Source organism: Nicotiana attenuata, unplaced genomic scaffold (genome assembly GCF_001879085.1).
Source record: "Nicotiana attenuata strain UT unplaced genomic scaffold, NIATTr2, whole genome shotgun sequence".
NCBI lineage: Eukaryota > Viridiplantae > Streptophyta > Magnoliopsida > Solanales > Solanaceae > Nicotiana > Nicotiana attenuata.
In genome coordinates, this window is record NW_017671292.1 from 116109 (window position 1) to 130869 (window position 14761).

At 36.0% G+C, this 14761-nt stretch overlaps 1 protein-coding gene across 1 annotated transcript; it reads left to right on the forward strand.

Moving 5' to 3' along the window:
- Positions 1 to 8488: 8488 nt before the first annotated feature.
- LOC109207332 (phosphatidylinositol 4-phosphate 5-kinase 6-like) lies at positions 8489 to 14275 on the forward strand. The gene is made up of 8 exons (XM_019370230.1): positions 8489 to 10163; positions 10987 to 11154; positions 11411 to 11576; positions 12139 to 12255; positions 12354 to 12547; positions 13266 to 13411; positions 13491 to 13569; positions 13695 to 14275. The coding sequence occupies exons 1-8, from the start codon at positions 8995 to 8997 to the stop codon at positions 13981 to 13983; spliced, it is 2328 nt and encodes a 775-aa protein (XP_019225775.1). The 5' UTR covers positions 8489 to 8994; the 3' UTR covers positions 13984 to 14275.
- Positions 14276 to 14761: the final 486 nt, after the last annotated feature.

Here is a 14761-nt window from a genome sequence, read left to right on the forward strand (position 1 = left end):
AGCAATCAGGAGCCCGCCTGGAGAACAGAGGCATATATTTCAAGTTTCAGAAGTCAGGAGCCCGCCTGGAGAACGGAGGCATATATTTCAAGTTTTAGTAGTCAGGAGCCCGCCTGGAGATCAGAGGCATATATCTCAAGTTTCAGCAGTCAGGACCCCGCCTGTAGAATAGAGGGAGTACAATTCAAATTTTAGCTTTCAAATTCTGATTTGGTAATATGATGCCCAGCCACCAAGCTGGGGCAGAAAATTTTCTTTGTTTTGTCTATTCTGTTGAAGTTAGGAGCCCGCCTGGAGGACAGAGGCATACAGTTCAAGTTTCAGCAGTCAGGAGCCCGCCTGGAGAACGGAGGCATACAATTCAAGTTTCAGAAATCAGGAGCCCGCCTGGAGAACAGAGGCATTTAATTCAAATTTTAGCAATCAGGAGCCCACCTGGAGAACAAGGGAATACATTTCAAGTTTTAGCAATCAGGAGCCCGCCTGGAGAATAGAGGCATATATTTCAAGTTTTAGCAGTCAGGAGCCCGCCTGGAGAACAGAGGCATACATTTCAATTTTCAGCAGTCAGGACCCCGCCTGTAGAACAGAGGGAGTACAATTCAAATTTTATCTTTCAAATTCTTATTAGCATTTGGTAATATGATGCCCAGCCACCAAACTGGGGCAAAAAATTTTCTTTGTTTCTTGTCTATTTTGTTGAAGTCAGGAGCCCGCCTGGAGAACAGAGGCATACATTTCAAGTTTCAGCAATCAGGAGCCCGCCTGGAGAACAGAGGCATTTATTTCAAGTTTTAGCAATCAGGAGCCCGCCTGGAGAATAGAGGCATATATTTCAAGTTTTAGCAGTCAGGAGCCCGCCTGGAGAACAAAGGAACACCTTTTAATACAGCAATCAGGAGCCCGCCTGGAGATCAGGGAATACATTCAAGTTCAGCGGTCAAGCATCACCCAAAGAAAGGAAAACATCTCAAAGTGTAGTCAGCAGTCAGGCAGCCACCTGGAGAAACGGCAAAACATCGCAGATAACAATTCAAGACAGCAACAAAAGGAAATCACCGGAAGAGTACTAGTCAACAAGACAACAAGAACCATGAGAGAAAGTTTGAAGATATAGATAGGATTTTTTGTAAAGCATATATCATAGTCTAGTCTAGCTTCTTTTTACTTTTGACATGGTGTAATAAGGGGGTCAGCAAGCAGTAGCAGCAGCATCATCAGTGAAATCACAGCTCCCGGTAGTCCCAGCTACCAAAACTTCCAGAACTACACTGACCTGATTCCTTTACAGCCAAGGATATGTAGGCAACCTCTGAAGCAAGGTCCGGTCAGACATTTTTCAAAAATGCTTCTCATGGAGTGCCAAGCGGGCAAAAATCCCTCATAATTGCTCACTTATCTTTGCGCGAAAATTCTTCGTGTTTTCGAGCAAAGAGGGGCAGCTGTGAGCACGTGATTTTGCCTCGCATGATTTACTCCTACAGAATTCCTAGATTTAGGATTTTTCTTTTAATTATTTGATTTTTAGGAGTTAATTGCATCATTTTCATGTTTATTTGCATTTCTGTGTGCATTTTAATTAAATGAAAAATACAAAAAATGTGTGCATTTGCATTTAGGATTTAAGTTAACATTTTAGAATTAATTAATTAAGTTGTTTTATAAAAAGGGGAAAATCACAAAACAATAGTTCAATGTGCTTTTAATTATAACTTTTACTTTTGAGTAGTTTTTCTTTTAGTTTGCTTTTAAGTAATTTTGATAATTATCATTTAGGCTTAAATAGTGTTTTTTTTAGGTTAATTAGGTTTTAGGAATTAATATAGGTTTTAATTTAATTTTAAGAAAAGAAAAAAAAAAGAGAGGAATTGAAAAGAAATGAAAATGGATTTAAAGAGGCATATTTGGGCCAGCCCAGTCAATTGCCCTTGATCTTCCCACGACCAATCCTTCACCCTCCAAACCCGTTTTGCCCTTAAAACCACCCAATTTCCAGCCCGTACCCGATCTGTCCCCATACCCCAACCAAAACGTCCCCGTTTAAGTGGAAACGGATCTGAGCCGTCGAGGTTGGATCGATCCAACGACTCAGAAGGGGGTTTCACTTAATATATCACTGTCTGAAAGCCCTAACCCCCCCCCCCCCCCAAGCCTCGTCCCTCTTACCTCACACCCAGAGAGTATAACGCCACCGCCAACCACCGTGCACCGCAGGCCAGAAATTGCCTCCGCCGGAGGCGATCGTCCAAAGACCCCCAAATTAACACCAGCTGACCACCTTGCCTTCCTCTTTCCAAATCCACACCCCGTTTCCCTCGAATCCCACCCAAACTGCTCGAATCCTTGAAACCCTAGCGGCCGCCACCCAACCGCTCCCAAATTCACACCCCTGAACCCCCATATCTCCCTTATTCCAAATCCCCACTCATAGTCCTTCGAACGTCCCTGAGGCTCCTCAAATATCGAATCAGAGGACAAAAGCCCTAATTCATCTAACTCAAAGTTCAACGGGCTGGTGAAGAATTTGGACCGTAATGGACCTTAGTCGTGTGTTTTCACATGGAAACACAAGATTAAGGTCTACTCCGGTTGAAAAATCAAAAGACTTTTCGGAGTTTGTTCAAGCCTGGCCTGAGCCTTTGTAGGTATTCCTCTTCTTTTTCTCTTTCGATTAATTTTTCTTCACCTTTCTTTCATTTTTACTTTTCATTTTGTCGTCTGCTTCCTTTTCTTTTCTTTCAATTTTGTTTAATGTTAAGGTCATCATGTGCATGCAACTCAGTTTAAGAAATTTTCTCTTTTAATTAGTATAGACAGGCTGTTAGAAATTTAGTGTCAATTTCATTAATGTTAGTTGCCACAATTGGATTTTCTGAAAATAGGTTACTCGAATTGCTTCTGTTCTCCTCTTGTTTCCATTCAATCCAGCAATGTGTCTTGATTGTTTCTTAGTTCGGGTTTGGGCTGGGGGTTTAATTGGACTCAACCTTTGGGTCATTGACCCATAGCCCATTTGAGGTTAATTAATGGTTAGGCTAAAGTAATTTTAGGGTAGTTAAAAGGGGTATTTTGGGTAAATTAGGTTAGGGAATCTTTTGGTACTGAAATAAGAAGCCCCTAGAAGCTTCTAGGTTGGGGTTTGAATGGCAATTTCTGATTTTTGATAATATTACTTGGGTAGCAAGTTAGGAATTTAGGGGTAACTTAGTTAAAACAAAATTCAAAAGGGGTAAAGGGTAAAAAACTAATTCTGAAGTTTGCCCTACTCTATTGCCTATAGAAGCATTGGGTACTTGCCTTGCAAGGGGCGGGAGGAGGTACTGAAAAATTCTGAAAAGTTCCAGGCGGCTGAGTTTTCTAAAAATACTGTTCCATTAAAATTTTCTGAGATCCTTGAGGTGTTCTTTGTTAAAACGATCTCTGAATAGTCAGAAGTTGAAAATGAGTTGAACTTGGTTTGATATTCAAGTATTTGGGTCAGCTTTGTTTGGATTTTGATAGCTAGTTTTACTGATATATTGCTGGTTCAAGTTTGGGTTTTAAGTTGATCTTCCTCCGTTATTCCTGGGCTATTTTGCTGATGAAATATTGTCCCTGCTACTGCTGTTGCTAAACCTGCTGTCTCATCCTTCTTTGTTTCTTTCTTCTTCCAGGTACAAATTTCTGATTCCTTCATGATGTAAAGCTTGATTTAAGGATGAAATGGAAGCCCTATTTTACTTTAGTTCTTTTTTTCCTTGACTGATGTTCATGTTTCTTCATTTACTCATAGTATAGTCTTAGTTGAATTCCATTTAAGTACTCAAATTTTTATGCTGTAATTAATCGTGGACTGTGGAAACTGTGATGTGTTTGGATTTCGTTGGTTGTTTAGTTTTAGTGTTATAAGTCAAATTTGCAATCCATGTTATCTGAATGTAAAAACAATTTGGGAATAGTTAGATTCTATTACTGTTTAGTATGTGTAAGATTGATATTTATGTAGTAGGTTGGTTAGACTACAGTAATTGAGCTACGTTGTTCATGAAGTATGGAAATCCTCAGTAGTTTGATCTATAATGGTGTTGATTCTTGTTGAGTGTCTTCACGGTTCTGTGGTCATGTTTTTAAATATTAGTTCCAAGTTCAAATTTGGAATATTGTGAGAGCATGAAAAATGATTATAGGATTAACATGTTTATTGGTATAAGTATATATTATGGGCTGGTTTCGAGCCCAATATGCTGGAACCCCTGATTCATTATCGGAGTTGATGATTTTTTTTAAAAATTGAATTATAGGCTTTGGGCCCTTCAAGTTAAGTGGCAGACTTGAACTAAGGTTTTCTTCAACAATGGAGATCGTCCTTGTTTGAGTTTGGACTTGATCTTGGGGCCTAAACTTTCTTGAATACTTGAGTGTTAGTTAATTCACAATATTAATAAGTTAAGTTTTTTTTTAGAATAGAGACAAACCTTAATAGATAACAATAGTGCATCTTTAAGGACATCCTTTTAAAAATAAATTGAGGTGCACCGCGCCAAACAAATTCATGAATTGTGTGGCCCTCTTTAATTATACCTTTAAAATCTATAGAACACGGGGCGTGCCATTTAGCAAATTTTCATGGCCCTCACAAAGTTAACAACGCGTTAGTTGCTTTTAGGCGTGCTATTTAATAATTTTACCTTCTTAAACTCGAGTGTGCATTTCATGTGACCCAAATCCAAATCCCAAAACATTGAATAAGACGTGTTCCGGATTGCGGGTGCATTTCATGTGACGCGATTCAAAGACACGTTTTAAACGACGTTCAACATTCTTTTAAAATTGAATAAAAGCGGTTAAAAACTAAAATTTGCACATAGGTTCAAAATGTATTAAAATCAGATAATTCAGCCAAATATGACAGTTGAGCGACCGTGCTAGAACCACGGAACTCGGGAATGCCTAACACCTTCTCCCGAGTTAACAGAATTCCTTACCCGGATTTCTGGTTCGCGGACTGTACTACAGAGTCAATCTTTTCCTCGATTCGGGATTTGAACCGGTGACTTGGGACACCATAAATCTCCCAAGTGGCGACTCTGGATCCTTTAATAATATAATCCCGTTTCGATTGTCCTTTAATTAGAAAAACTTTCTTTTATACCCCTTTCCGGGGGTATAGTAGAAAAAAGGAGGTGTAACAGAAGCCAAGTTGTACAATACAATCAACAATTCATGTTATTGTTAATGACTAATGAGCTGTTGGAGAAGGCATTTAATACATCTACTCTAATTTTTAGAATTATCGAAAAGTGTAGATGAGTGAAGTAAATAGTCATAATCATCAATTACATCCTTAATAAGTGACTTGTCTCCTCGAAAGGAGAAGTGTCGGGCCCTTAGAGTTAAGATTAATGTTTTCAGCTTGACATAGTCCTTCGTTTCATTAAGGGCCGCACGATATGTTCATCCTATTTTTGTTTGGTCTTTCAGTAATTACTTTTTAATACGGTGTGATATCCGTTTTGGGTCAAATTCGAAAAGTTTTTTCTAAAAGATCCCACACCATTATAAGATCCCTACATATTATATGTAGGTTCTTAATCAACCAATGTGAAACTTTGTTCGCACATCCAACAAAATCATTTTTAATATATTTAGATAAATTAAAAGATTTCTTTAATTTCCTCGTATATTTGAACTGCCAACTAACTCTTTTTGACTGTTAGTCATCAAAAATAAATGACGACTAAAAGATAAAAGCATTAATTCAACTCTCAATAATGATAATTTCTCATCAATCTAGTGCAAGTTTGTTGTCATCAATCTTTGTGGCGTGACTTATAAGTCTTATAACCTAGTGGACTAATGGGATTTTGAGTCTAGAAAATGACGAAATCCCGTAGTGCAATTTTATTATATTGTTAATTATTCTAAATGAGCACTACTTGCTTTGCATTTCTTCCGACAAAAGGAAGAACTTTATTTAAAATATATCTAAAATATAATGGGGATTAGGGTCGGAGATATTATTACCAATAAAGTAATAAGGAAAATACTATACTATATTCACTGCAAAACGCGGGGAAGGGAAGACAAAACTGCTTCCCCACTCACTCTTAACTTCATTATTATAGTATATTATGAGTTTATATTTTCTATTTGAGTTTTGGATAACACCTATACATTAATTAGTGAACCAAATGGAAGTTCATGAATGCTATATACCTTCTTGTATTATACAGAAAGAAAAAAACAGTAGACTTCTTGTTATTCTACTACTTCTATAATATATATATATATATATATATATATATATATATATATATGTTTTCATTCTTAAAGAAAATTAATAATAACAACACTCAAGAAATTAATTGATGTAAGTTGTGTTAGATTCTTAATCTTACTGAAAATTTCTTGCTATTATCATCTCCTACCTTGTGAGAGAGAGAAAATTAAGATAAAGTATTAGTAGAAGATGTAGTGTAGCTTAACCAATATAATATGGGATTTTCTCGTCATTTGACAGAAACTACTTCAACAAGAAGTACCATTTTTCTCCAAGTAGGCAATCTTTAAACATAGTATTTAACATGCACTAGGAAGCAAGAATAATCCCAATTGGGCATAATACTACTACTACTATATTCCCTGCAAAACGTGGGGAAGGGATGACAAAACTGCTTCTCCACTCACTCTTATTTAGTCCTTGAAAAATTATCAGAGGATTCTCATAGTAGTCATAATTATGCATCAAATGCCTAGAATTTTTTTACTTCATTATGTTATCCTGTATGACAGTATAAGTTTCTGTTTTTCTATATATTTAAGTCCATTCGAAACTTGTAGTACACAAATAAAAAGGAAGAGAGCTCTTGTTAGTCCAGTATCTTACATTTTTTTCATTCTTATAGATAATACTAATGATTGAGAAATAATTGATATAGATTGTGTTAGATTTTTCATGTTAATTAATGAAATTTCTTTCAGTTTTCATGTAACCTGCAGCCTAAGTTTCACGCTATGGAGGACTAATTTCTTGTCATTAAGCACAAACTACTCCAACAAGAATTATCTTATTTCACCTAAAAGTAGTCAATCTTGTAACATATTTCTCACTAAGTAGGCCATCTTTAAACATATCCAGCATGCACTAGGAAAAAAAAAAAAGAATATAAGTCCCATTTGTATATAAAATATTACAGTATTTAAATACTTGCAATTACTTACTTTATCATTTGTTATTTGTCATCATGAGTATTTGCAAATTCTGAATTTAATATATGAACTTAAGCAAAATATTGGAATACTAGCACCCAAAAGTGTGACTTAGTGATCAATGATTTAATAAAATGGATTGAAAACTTGAGGACTCAGGTTCAAATCCCAACAAAGATAAAAATACTAGGTGATTTCTTCAGCAAATTAAGCCAAAATTTGTGGTTATCAAAAAAAAATATATATTGGAATTGTGGTTTAAAAGTGTAATCCAAATGAAATAATGATTTTAAAAACTAATTTCAAAAATAGAAATTACACAAGAAGATAAATGATACTCTTTCAAAATTATGGTAAAGAGGTTATTTAACTCCAGAAATACTTCCTCCGTTCACTTTTACTTGTCCACTTTGGACTTTTCACGCCACTTAAAAAATAATAAATATAGTATGTATTTTACCATACAACCTCTAATAATGATAACCTTTCAAAAAGTCTTGGGAAATAAGTTTGAAAATGAGTAATTAAGTAAAATAGGAAAAAAAGATTGTTTTTCTCTTGATTTAGTACAGTAGACAAGTAAAAGTGAAAATGTATTTTTAGTATAGTGGATAAGTAAATGTGAACGGAGGGAGTAACATTTAGGCCTCGTTTGGCCATGAGTTTTACCAAAATAAATTTGGGATTTATTTTCAAAACTCATGTCTGGCCATAAATTTTGCCAACATTTTGGCCATAATCCCAAACCCCAAAATCAGCTATTGAGCTGATTTTAGGCCAAAATCCCAAAACTTGGGAATTATACATATGTTTTTCCAAAATAAAGTTGGAAAATATGTTTTGAAAATGTATGTCCAAACACATTTTCATCTTCAAACCAAACTTCACCCAAATCAAATTTTTCAAAATAAATTTGGGATCTATGGCCAAACGCTAGCTTAAATTCAATAAAAGATAAGATATTAATAATAAAAATAGTAAGTAAGTAGTACTTATCATTTATGAATTCTACTACCAAATTAAGACAACAATAAATTGTGCAACACATAATGCGTAACATGTCTTTCATCCTTACATTTGTCAGGTGTTTTAGTGGATTTAGGAGCCAAACTCGGAGACAAAGTGCAACCTTGCTGTTCAACCTTTAGTTGACAACTTGACAATTGACATCCAATGAGAATAATACATAAAACAAAATTAAATTAAAAATAAAGAATATTTAAAAAAAAAAAGTAAAAGAACAAGAGAGATATTAATGTTTTTTTAAAATCTAAATACACAAAAAGAAAAAAGTAAAAAGCTCTAACAAAATAAAAAAACCAGTCCTTGATTTGTTCTGCTCTTTTTGCTATTCCATCAACCTAACAACTTCTGTTTCAAAGTACTCCATTTACACCAAATTCCTGAAAAGCTGAAAAAAAAGAAAAAAGACAATCCAGTTCAGCAAATCAATCTAAGAAACAAAGACAAAAAAGTAAAAACATATTGTTGTTTTTCATGTTAAAATTTGCAGACCCACTCATTTTTCTTTTCAATCCAACAGCTTCCTATCAATTTGCCATATTAGAAACCAAAGAAAATCCTGACCCTTTTCTGCAAATGTACCAAAAACACAATATAGCAACAAAGATTGGATTTTTTATCTGATTTTGGATAATTCAAAATGATTGTTGATATTGTGAAGCTCATATTGGTGATTCAAATGAAGATTGATTTAGGCTGAGGAAGGGGCTAAAAAAGAAAAAGGTGATTTTGTGGAGGGGAGAAAAGGAAGGGAAACAAAAGAAAAGGGAATATAGGTGAGAGATGAGCAAAGAATTTAGTGGCATTGTGAAGGCCTGGGAGTTCACAGTAAAGAAATCACAAGCAGTTGCCAAGAAAAGAGCTAAAAATACAATCTTTGCAACAATGTCAGTAGCACATGTTGATGATGAGCTTGATACCCCTGGTGAGGTTTATTATGCAGAAAAAATCTTGAATAATGGTGATATATATACAGGTCAATGGACTGATAACTGCCCCAATGGACATGGGAAATATTTATGGTCAGATGGTTGTATGTATGTTGGTGATTGGGTTAAAGGAAAAACAATGGGAAAAGGAAAATTTAGTTGGCCTTCTGGTGCTACATATGAAGGCCAGTTCAAGAATGGATATATGGATGGTGAAGGAACATATACAGGTTGCTCAAATGATACATATAGAGGTTGTTGGGTAATCAATATGAAACATGGTAAAGGGACAAGGGATTATGTGAATGGAGATCACTATGAAGGAGAATGGCGACGCGGGCAGCCAGATGGACAAGGGAGGTATCAATGGAACAATGGGAATCAATATATAGGACAATGGAGAAATGGCAAGATGAATGGAAATGGTACAATGATTTGGGCTAATGGGAATAGGTATGATGGTTCTTGGGAAGATGGATTTCCTAAAGGAAATGGGACGTATCGATGGGGCGATGGGAGTTTTTATGTTGGTATTTGGAGTAAAGATTCTAGGGAGCAAAGTGGGACTTATTATCCATCAAGTTCAAGAACAGGTACTTTTGATTGGGATCCTCAGGATGTTTATTCAATTGATTTAGTAGAATGTCAGATTAGTCCGGGTGAAAGAATATCAGTTTATCCCTCACAAAAGATGGTAAGTTGGCCATGTGAAGGGGAATTTCTGCAGAAGTTGCCAATAGCAAAGACTCCAAGAGCAAATGATGCAAAGTCTAGGCGAAATTCTGTCGATGGCTACAGTTGGGGATCAGAAGCAGATACAAGTTCGAATAATGATAATGTCTATTCAGGGCAAGAAAGAGAGTCAAGTGAAGGATTTAGAAGCTTTACAGCTGATGATTTAGATAGTTCAAGAGGATTTCGACCGCATTGCATCAAAATTCAACCAACCAAGAAGCCAGGACAAACAATATCCAAAGGGCATAAGAACTATGAGCTTATGCTTAATTTGCAGCTGGGAATAAGGTATTTGTTTGAATGGATAACCACTGTTATTCTTGTCTTTTTCTTGTGGATTTTAATACCATCTTTGTTGTAGGAAAATTCTGCATTGACCTTGTCTTCAGTTTACTGTTTTCTTGTTAGCATCTATATGGAGTAGTACTATAAGGAAGGACCTTAATCCTCAGTGACCTTAAGAAAAGAAATTTGGTATATATACTTTCTCATTAAATAAAGACATCAATGTTGTGAAAAAAAACTTAAGGCTTTTGTCTTTCAAAAATGGTACTTTAAAATTTCGCCACTAACTATTGAGTCCAATTTAGCTTTCATAACTCACTAGAGCTTTTCTTTCAATATGTTGCTATACAAGCAAATCCTTTAAACATGGTAATTTAATTGGACAAGTGGCTTTTGAAATGACTCTTGTTACAATGTTTTGCATGTCAATAGTTGAGTAAATGCTGCTAGCTTTCTGGCAGAAGAAGTTCAATAGTGATTGAATGATTGTTATATTTTTGACACAAAGAAAGCGGAGACACTTTTCCCCCTCTTTTTGTATTTAGTTGCAAGTCTAGTGGAGGTCGAAATAGAAGAACTTAATGTGTATTAGAAGCCCCCCAGGCTTGTTCGTTTATAGGGATCATAAGTTGGTTAAGTCCTAGTGATGGTATGGGACTATTACACACGAACATCTTTTTGGGATATTTACCTTATCTTTACTGGATGCACAAAAATAATTCAAATATCTAAGACGGACAACTTGCATTTTTCATGGCAGTGCTTTTAGATTTTATATCCTTTTCAATATCTTGATGCTTGTAGCTCATTTATGGTGCCATCTCAGACATTCTGTAGGAAGGCCTGCTCCAGCTACTTCACTTGATCTTAGAGCTACAGCTTTTGATACCAAGGAAAAGGTTTGGACAAAGTTCCCTCCAGAAGGATCCAAGCATACTCCTCCACACCAGTCGTCTGACTTCAAATGGAAGGATTACTGCCCGTTAGTTTTCAGGTTGATTTGATACGCTACACTATGAAATAAATAGACTATGTTGATTGCCCCTCTATGTATGTTAACTCAGAATACATAACATAGTACAAAGATTGCAGTTCCATGCATTGCATATATGCGCCTTAATTGAGACATCAAACTCATAGTTCTTTTATAAAATGAACTTCACTGCTGTTTCATAGAACAAAATATCATTGAGAATCTTTCAGCATTATAACATCAGTTGAGATAAGTCTAACAATAGCTATGTTTTCAGGACCCTAAGGAAACTGTTTAAGGTGGATCCAGCTGATTACATGATATCTCTATGTGGAAATGATGCACTTCGGGAGCTCTCATCCCCGGGAAAAAGTGGAAGCTTTTTTTACTTGACCAATGATGACAAGTACATGATAAAGACCTTAAAGAAGTCAGAAGTAAAAGTGAGTTAAATTTCTGCTTGTCGATTCTGAAAGTGAATTTAATCTGCAGTCTGAATCTTTTTCTCCGTCAGCTTTTTTCTGAATAGTTGTATAGATTTGATACAAATATGAAACCAAAAATTTCACAGCTTACCTATAATCAAAGACTTATGTACCTGGGACAACCTAAAGTTCACACCACCAGACGGTTGTCTCTGATGCATACTTTATTTTAATAAGTTCTTGATATTTCAAATAGTTTTGATTTAAGTTTGTATCAAAATATAAAACACCGTTCTTCTTTCCAGACAAAATATAAATTACCTGCTCAGTGTCATTTTGATATGCCTCTCCACTGATGCCTAGTTCTTAGTCATCAAATTTCTTTTCAGTATCTTTGTGAATTTTCTAAATATAGCTGTTATGAAAATTAAAGTCTAACACCAGGGATATTTGATGTCTTTCAAGTAATCAATCAAGTCAAAACACCTTTGTGAAACATCATGGATAATCATATCACAAATTTTCTCAGTTTACTTGAACATTTATACAATTTAATGTGGCTTTATTCACACAACTTCAGGTTCTTCTAGGAATGCTTCCAGCTTATTACAATCATGTCCGGGCATTTGAGAACACTCTAGTTACTAAATTTTTTGGCCTTCATTGTGTGAAGTTGAATGGACCTGCTCAGAAAAAGGTATATGAGACAAGTATATCAATGGTTTTCAATATAGTATTTGACAAGTTCATGCTTTTGTTTCATCGAGTTTGTCCTTAATAACAACTGTTGAGCAGGTTCGCTTTGTCATTATGGGGAACTTGTTCTGTACTGAGTATGCCATTCACAGACGTTTTGACTTGAAAGGTTCTTCCCATGGCCGTGTCACTGAGAAACCTGAATCTCAAATTGAGTCAACTACTACCCTCAAGGACCTGGATCTCAATTTTATATTCAGGCTGCAGAAAGTTTGGTTCCAAGAGTTCTGCAGGTGCCTTCTCTTTTCCCTTTCTCTTATTTGAAAAATTGGATAAAGAAATCCTTTTCAACGTTATAGCTATGCAAATGAAGAAAAGCATGGTTTTGCTACAATGGTGACAGAACATGCCATAATTCTTGCCAGTAGCAAGGAGATAAGCTGAGAAAACAAAAAGACCTGCACCATTAGCAGATGCTTTCTCTTCTGTTTTATGTCTGATTTGGCTGTTCCAATAAATAGGCGGCTTTTATGCAAAAGAGGCCTAAACTGTAGCTGCATGGTTTTCTCAAGTGCTTGTTTGTTGAAAATATTAGTATTACGCAAAATGTGCCTTGGAATTAAGAAAGTACCTAATCCCTTTGGTTTGACAACACTAAAGCATTTTCTAGCACTAAAAGGTTTAAAAGAGGATACAATAGGAGGTCTAAATTAGATTCAGTAAAAAGAAAAAAGAACCTAAAAAAGAAAGCCTGAAAAAGTGGCTTTTAAAACTTGTAAAAAGAAGAAGAATCATTGGAACTTTATGCTTGATATTCCAAAATTTAAAAACTTAGCATAGTGCAGCATAATTTCTAATTAGCTGCACAAGTACAAGGATTGTATCTTTGTATCAATATCCGTAGCTGTATACATGTAGCCTTTGCAGCCTAAGCCAGGGTCAAATGACACTCTTAATTTTACCTTCAGTTTTGCTCCTTTCACAATGTGGGCTGAAGTTTATGTTGCACAGGCAAGTGGACCGCGACTGTGATTTCCTTGAACAGGAGAGAATCATGGACTACAGTCTTTTGGTTGGAGTTCACTTTCGAGAAGTTTCAGGTTCTGGTGAACCAGTTACAACTGAGACGCGTAGTTCTGGAGTTCAGACTCCTACTGGTATGTATGTCTTTCCATAGTCATTTGTTCACGGAATACTTGATGAAGGAGAGGATTTTCATTTCTTCTCGTGTTTCAGCTAACGTAGACCAGGGTGGTGATGGATCAACTCCTCGACTTTCCAGGGCTGACATGGATCTTCTTTTTGATCCTTCAGGGTAATTCACATTTATGAGGATATCATTTGGGATTTACTTGTCAATTTTTCTGCTTTTGCTATTGTAATTAACTTGAACTGGATTTTGACTAGGCAGTCTTCTTTTTCTCCCTTGAGTGTTAGCAGGTGGGCTTCCATTAGATTGGGCATCAACATGCCAGCAAAGGCTGAATTAACAATGAGAAGAAGCGATTTCGAGGCACAACTAGTGGGAGAACCCACAGGGCAGTATTATGATGTCATCCTATTCTTTGGTATAATTGACATACTACAGAATTATGACATAAGCAAGAAGCTGGAACATGCATATAAAGCATTCCAATATGATCCAACTTCAATCTCTGCAGTTGATCCCAAGCAGTACTCGAAACGTTTTCGGGACTTCATATTAAAAGTTTTTGCAGAAGACACTTGAAAATTTCAGAAAATCATGACACAGGATTTTTCACTCCCAGCTAGTAGGCCTTCCATGTACAGTCGAAATTCGCTGAGATAACCATGCTAACCACACAGCAATGATGAGAATTATCTGGTCATGAAAGCTCGGATGCTTGGCCCTGGAACGGATCTGGCTATGCGCCCCAGCAAGACAAGCTGCCATGGCAAAAGAAGGGCACTGCACTTTCTTCTTCCTTCTATTTATACATATAGTTACAGGCATATAGTCCATAATTCAGCAGAAGGCATAGATTAGTTTTGTGAGTAAATGTCCAACCATGTAATATTTAAAGCCTGCCTGCCCCAATTGTACATGAATATAGAAGGGTGAAGCTGAGGTAGGGTGGATTTTTCTTGCAACCCAATTTTTTTGATCCAGAGTGTCAAGTCTCTGGAAATTTACTTATAGAATAAAAATGTATAGCACGCCAAAGGGAAAAAGAGGAAATTGAAATTGGGCAAAATGTTCTACTTCTCTACAACAATATTAGTAAAATCAAGAGAGACAATGAACTATTGGTTCTACGCCATCTCTCAGGATTAATGAACAATTCGTAGTACTTTTCTTGATAAACTAGTATTTATATATAGATGCAGGAGGATCTGACTGGGAAGACAGTACAAGTCTAACCATTCCATCTTCATTTTCGGCTCAGGGCCTCATACTAGCATGAGCTATGCTGGTTCTGTAGAGTAATGGAGGACGCCAATTTTGGATATAGTAGTTCAAAGGGAGTTACGTACAAGCAATATTT